The sequence below is a fragment of the Gastrolobium bilobum genome, unplaced genomic scaffold (genome assembly GCF_033153095.1).
Source record: "Gastrolobium bilobum isolate Gb01-03AN ecotype WA unplaced genomic scaffold, APGP_CSIRO_Gbil_v1 utg20853, whole genome shotgun sequence".
Taxonomy (NCBI): Eukaryota; Viridiplantae; Streptophyta; class Magnoliopsida; order Fabales; family Fabaceae; genus Gastrolobium; species Gastrolobium bilobum.
The window spans coordinates 105,600-111,723 of record NW_026899901.1 but is presented as its reverse complement, the minus strand read 5'-3'; the positions used below and the strand labels follow the sequence as shown (position 1 = coordinate 111,723).

The 6,124-nt window shown below is 34.7% G+C and overlaps 1 protein-coding gene across 1 annotated transcript; it reads right to left on the bottom strand.

The window, feature by feature from the left end:
- Nucleotides 1–1,675: 1,675 nt before the first annotated feature.
- LOC133294128 (aconitate hydratase-like) lies at nucleotides 1,676–5,789 on the bottom strand. Its single transcript, XM_061492782.1, has 5 exons — nucleotides 5,480–5,789; nucleotides 4,979–5,070; nucleotides 2,830–2,919; nucleotides 2,299–2,737; nucleotides 1,676–1,940 (listed from the first exon to the last, which is right to left on the bottom strand). Exons 1-4 carry the CDS (start codon nucleotides 5,658–5,660, stop codon nucleotides 2,342–2,344), a joined length of 759 nt encoding a protein of 252 aa, XP_061348766.1. The 5' UTR covers nucleotides 5,661–5,789; the 3' UTR covers nucleotides 1,676–1,940; nucleotides 2,299–2,341.
- Between the last annotated feature and the right edge of the window lie 335 nt (nucleotides 5,790–6,124).

The following is a 6,124-nucleotide window of genomic DNA, read 5'->3' as shown; positions in this document are numbered from 1 at the left end:
GTGCTTAACTCCAAGAATTTCATTCACCACAGATTCAGTGATGGTGGAGAGTAACCAAGTTAACAACATCTGATCTTGCATGAGCCACTGTTCAAACTTTGGATTCACAGCATCATTCACTCGATCTTCATCAGTCAAGAATTTGAGTGGAATTTTTGGATTTACCAAGAACTTGTGAAGCTGGTGTGACGTTAGGATAGGTTCAACTATCTGATTCCAAAACAGATAATTGTCTTCGTTGAGCTTTACAGAAATTTGATAGTGGAAGAGAGATGGAGTTTTGTTCTCCATTGTTGTACCTCGTGAGCTACGATTTTCGCTACTGTTGCCTTGATTTTCAGGTGAAGAAACCATTGCGGAAGACATTGATGGAAGTAAAACGGATCAGGCCTTCAGAAAGAAGGCTTTGATACCATATCAGAATTTGTAAAGAGAGAGAAATGAGAAAGAAAAGAAAGTCATTGTTGTATATTGAATCTAATGAACACAATGCGTGAATGCTCTATTTATAGAGCTACAGTTCCTAACCAACCTAACAAACACTAACAGCTGTAATAACAGACTAAGAAAGAGTGAAGAGCTAATCATATACAACCGATACTACAGTAGGTAAAATACATCTGATCACTAAGTAAAGCAAAAGCTTTACTATACACTCTAATATCTATGACTTTTATTTTATTTTATTTTTCAGACATTCAAACGGACTTTGCAGTAGAAATATATTTTTCTAAAAAAAGAACAGCTTTTGGTTAAAAAAAAAAAAGCCCATCTAAATGGGCACTTGCTAGCTAACTTTTTTTTATTTTTGACGTTACTGCACTGCCAATGAAGATGACTTGTTTTTTAAAAAATAAGAATAAAAAGTAATTTGTTATATTTGTGACAAACCAATGGAAAAAGCATTTAAATAATAAATAGTTAGTAATTCATGCACAATTTTCATATTATTATATATTTTTTGGGTACATAATTTGTATACTTTATACGTTGTTTAAGAATATGACGTTTGAGAATAATATGATGATTACGAGTGTAATGAAAAGCATTCCCCCCCTTCCAACACTATGGTTTCTATCAAATGAAGTAGAATTCAAATTTTCTTTTGCAATCACAAAACCCAAGCACGGGTACAGGAAAACAAATCAACAAAACCCTTGCGGAGATTTTTAAGAGTTTATTATACTTCTTTCAGAGAGATTTCTCCTACCTCCTTATTTCATTGTCATGGGAGTTTTGAGTACGACAAAAGTTGTGACAGAGGAGACACCGGCATGTAACCCACCAAGATCGAGACAGACATATTCAACCTCAATAAAAATTTACGCCAAGGACAACGGAAAGAAAGCCCGCTTAACAGTTTATCCACCAACATGAGTCTCAAAGCAGCTAAAGAAAATCGAACCCACGCCCTTTTGGGGTATGAGCAGACTCCTTAGCCATCTATGCCACCTCATGTTGGCTTGTCGTGGGAGTTTTCGGCAAAGCTTTCCAACGTTATGCAAGCTAAATCATCGTTTGCTATCTCTCTAAGCGTGTTTGTCTTTATATTGTTATCCATTTTTCCAGGTTATTCACGCCTTAAAAAATATTCTCCCGTCCCAACTATATAACTATGCCTCGAATAAAATAAATGCTCACCTACATCAGTCGTGATAATGTGTTTTAAGTATCACCAAAACTCAAATGCATTTATTAAATGCAACAGTTACGTACATGCAATTTGAGGGAGTAAAAAAAACAAAACAAAACGTCAGATTCAAGATAGATGTAGTCATACTCAGCACTAAACATGAAGTTGTGCTCCAACTGTAATTAATTATTAAGCTTGTAACAACATCTACAGAAAAGCAAATTCACATTATCTAAATGGGAACACTGTTTTATGAAGTTCCTTATGACATACGGAAGTACGCCTCCATAGTCGAAGCAAGTTCCACCTGAAAATAAGACATGTTATACACTAACCTAAGGTATGAAAAAAAGTTCGGAAGCAAATTTAGGGAAAAATATTTCTACTTTTGTTATAGAAAAAATTTCTCTGCCACACTCAAATAAAAATGAATGAATCCATGAGATCTTTTTCTCTCTTCTCTTTACAATGAGACCCACTCACTTTAATGTAACTGTGACAGAAATTTTTTCTACAGCAAAAGCAAAAATAAAAACATTAAGCCTTTTCTACAAAAGCTGAATAAATGGTTCAACCCAAAGCAAACCCTTATAACATATCCCGCTTGGCTCTAGTAATTGAGACAATAAAAAACCAAGCATGAATTAAGGAAAAGCTTAAATTACCTCAGGGTCAAACGTACTGTTCAGTTATCAGTTGTGACTGACATCATATGAATAAATGACGAATTGCACTATACAGGTGATAGGACATGGCTAAGGCAGAAATCTCAATGGCGAGTAGGTTGAGTTTTGATGAATAAAATAGAAACTGGTAGAAAGAATCAAAGGTGAGGCTAATCAAACCCATTTTCATATAGATCATATAAAAAAGCACAACGATAACAGATAGGTAAGCTCCAGCCATTCTATTGAAAATTGAAAGCGTCGAAGAGAGCTGGGGCTGATAAACAGGAAGATGAGGAGATAACGGGCGAAGAGCAGATGGTGTTGTCTCACTCATTCTACTTGGGCTGTCACTCATAAAACGCTTATGATCAGTCAATCCCAATGTGTCAGTATCCGCACTTCTCAAAAAACTTTTAGCCATCACAGCATTGACTCCCTATTGAAAATGTAAATATAATCAGCCACGTCTGGAAAGCCATATAGAAAACGCAACTCAATCACAGATAAACTTCTAGCTAAGGAACTCACCAATAGCATTGGACCCTTGGCAGCCCAAACTCCAGCACCATATCTAGCTCCAGCCAGCACATTGATGTCCTGTACAGAAGCCTTGTATCTCTGACATAAGAACACAATTCCATAGGTATCAGAAACTTAACAGAGCTAAGTAAATGATTCTGTCACATTCTGTGGCACAATGTTATGTACTGGTTCCCTTTTTTTTTCAGAGCAAAAAAAAAAAAAGAAATTGAATTTGGTGCAAGATGGTACAACAGTGGATTTACAGCCGCCATCATACCATCCATCATGTCATGAGAGGAGAAGATACCACTAAACCTAAAGATAACAGTTCACGGCTTCACCTATCCACGTCAAAATATCAAGCTTTGCAATACTTGCAAATAAGAAGTCGCCAGTTAGAAGAAAAAGAAATCACAACCTACTAAGCATCATGTAGAAGGTTTAGCAAAAGATAATTTGTCAATGACAACAACAGGTACTTGCCAACAATTATTGTTCAGAATCACAGAGGGTTCTAATATTATTAGTTTCGAAATTTTACATTTGATGATTTCTCAAACTTCGAAGAACAAGTTCTAATATTATTATATTTTAAGTAAAACCTAGTTCAAAATTTTCCGTTTGATTAATATACTTTAATAGAGATTGACATCTCACAGAGAGTTCTTTTGTTTCTAATTAATCTTTATATTCTTTCACTTTGTTTTGAGGATTATTATATGACAATTGATAATGTATTAAGCGATGAAAATTGCCTTTGATGATTTGAAATTGCAGATATGCCACCTCAAATATGCTGAGTTCTTTTAGTCTTGCTTTCTTATTTTATTATTACTATAAGAATAAAACATTAAGCATTGTCTTGCTTTCTTATTTTATAATTATTTTAAGAACTGATACATTAAGCTTTTTCATTAACAATATTAGGATGGAGCATCTAAAGGGAAAGGATCAGGACAACCAAGTTATGGTGGAGCGTGGAGGTGCATTTTATACTACTGTAAGTTTTCAATTTCCTCTAACTGAGACTGTTATGTTCACAACATTTTATACAATCATATTTTGACACTTGTTCTTTCTTTAAGAATTGTTAGCTGCTTGCTGTCAAGAAACTGGACAATAAAACTTCTGATCACCAGAAGGATGATGAGTTTCTTGAATTGGTAAATGATATTGACAGAATAAGACATGTAAATATTGTTGAGCTAATTGGATACTGTTCAGAGCATGGTCAAAGGCTTCTGATCTATCAGTACTGCAGTAACGGTTTACTGCATGATGCACTGCACTCAGATGATGAATTCAAAACAGAAATACTTGCATTCAGATAGCACTTGGTGCCGCTAGAGCCTTAGAGTAAGTCAAGTAACCATTATGGGTATGAAAAAAATTGCTCAAGCTTGTTAATTTGTAGCTTATAATGGGTTCAAAATTTCATTTTCAAATTCTAGTTGGTCCTGTCTAATTTTTTTTAATTTTCCTCTGAATTCATTTAATGTTGAAAGTATTTAGCTAAAAACTGGGTCATTAATAAGGTGACTATATTCTAACCTTGTTAAAACTTGCCAACAATTATTGTTCAGAACCACAGAGTTCTAATATTATTAGTTTCGAAGTTTTCCGTTTGATGATTAAACAAACTTCGAAGAACAAGTTATAATATTATTAAATTTTAAGTAAAAACTAGTTCAAAATAAATACAACACAAAACTTATTTTCTACCATCCATTTAAATCAAAGTTCCACTATTAGTAACCCCCCCCCCCCCCTTTCTCTCTCTCTCTCTCTCTCTCTGTGTGTGTGTGTGTGATACTATTTAAAATTTCAAACTGATATTTGACGTTAAACAAGTCAAATTTTAGACAAAACAAGTTTAAATTGATACTAATTTGCAGACTAAAGAAACTAGTTTTAACTTGAAAAGTTTTCGTCTAAATATAACAAAATTACTGTAGCAAATAAAGACAACTCTTAGAGGAAAATATGAGATGCAAAAAATAGATGTAACATTAGAGGAGCAAATATGAGTCAAAGGTACATATAAAATATTTCAATCAAAGAAGTATTGTTAAAAATTAGAAAAATCATCGGTGACTACCATCAGAGAATTCACAAAGAACAAAAAACACATGCACGTGATGAGAAAGGCGCATACCAAAGAATTGATCTCACTAGAATCACTGCCAAGCTTATTCGCTGGAACTTTGGGGAGACCGGTCAAATTTTCCCTGGAAGAATTTTCATTCGCTGAAATGGCATAGGCGACAAAAAGAAATATCAATCAAAACAAAACAAAAAATTCAGCACCAACTGTTATAGAAAAAATAATAATAATAATAATAAAGAACGCAATTACGCAAATAGAGCAAATCACACGATTCCTTCAACAAAACAAGACAAATACTCAATTTAAAAAACAGATCCAGAAGCACCAACACTCAATACTCCAGAGCTAAGAAAATGTAGGAAATGAATGAGAAAAGAGAAAAATTCAAATTATATTTATTCTCTGCGCCTTATTATTGACAACCTAATTATTTTCGTTTCCTCAACTTGTTTCTGCATCGAGATGGAAATAGATCAATTGAAGAAGAAGCAATGAATTACATAATCGAATAAAAAATTCGAGAATAGTTGAGAGTCAACGGAGGAGTACCGATAGACATAGTAGCGGTCTTGCGGTGGAAGAGTTCGACGACGGGAGAGAGTGCTCCGATCTGAGGTGGAGAGCTCCGATCAAGACCATGGCTGGAACGAGGGAGAGAAGAGAAGGTTCTAGAGAGAGAAGCAGAGGAAGACAAGAGCTTCGCCTTGCTAGATCTGAGGAGCCAAGACATGGTTTATGATCGATAGAGAGAGAGTGTGTGTGTGAGATTGGGAAATAGAAGAATCGAGACGCTAATTAGTGCCTAGTAAACAAGAATGGAAATGAGAGAGTGACTGGTCCATAAATTGGGGCGTGTGGAGGCCGAATGCGAACTAGGGCTACGTGCCACGTAACCACGCTCAGATTTCTGATTCACGAGAAGTATTTCTACGGTGCAGGCGCGTAGAATTTGTAGTTGATCTCTTTTAAGAGGGTAAAGAGTGAAAATGAAAGAAAAAACATGATAAGATGGTCAAAATATTTTTTTTATTGTGAATGGGACCTAGAAAAATTATATGGGAAGGAGCTTCTAATTATTTTTTGTGATTCATTTTCCTCACACCTCACTCGCCGTTTTCTAATAATTTCACCTGTTTTGTTTGTTGTTTGTTTTTTTTTTTGGAGTTTAACGTTTTTAATACAAATAAATTATTT

Excerpts from the sequence above, each read along its gene's own strand:
- LOC133294128 (XM_061492782.1), bottom strand. The coding sequence starts at position 5,660 with ATGTCTTGGCTCCTCAGATCTAGCAAGGCGAAGCTCTTGTCTTCCTCT. Across the intron at positions 2,920-4,978 it reads CTAGTGAGATCAATTCTTTG|AGATACAAGGCTTCTGTACA; the intron begins GTATGCGCCTTT and ends TTCTTATGTCAG. Across the intron at positions 2,738-2,829 it reads CCAAGGGTCCAATGCTATTG|GGAGTCAATGCTGTGATGGC; the intron begins GTGAGTTCCTTA and ends CATTTTCAATAG.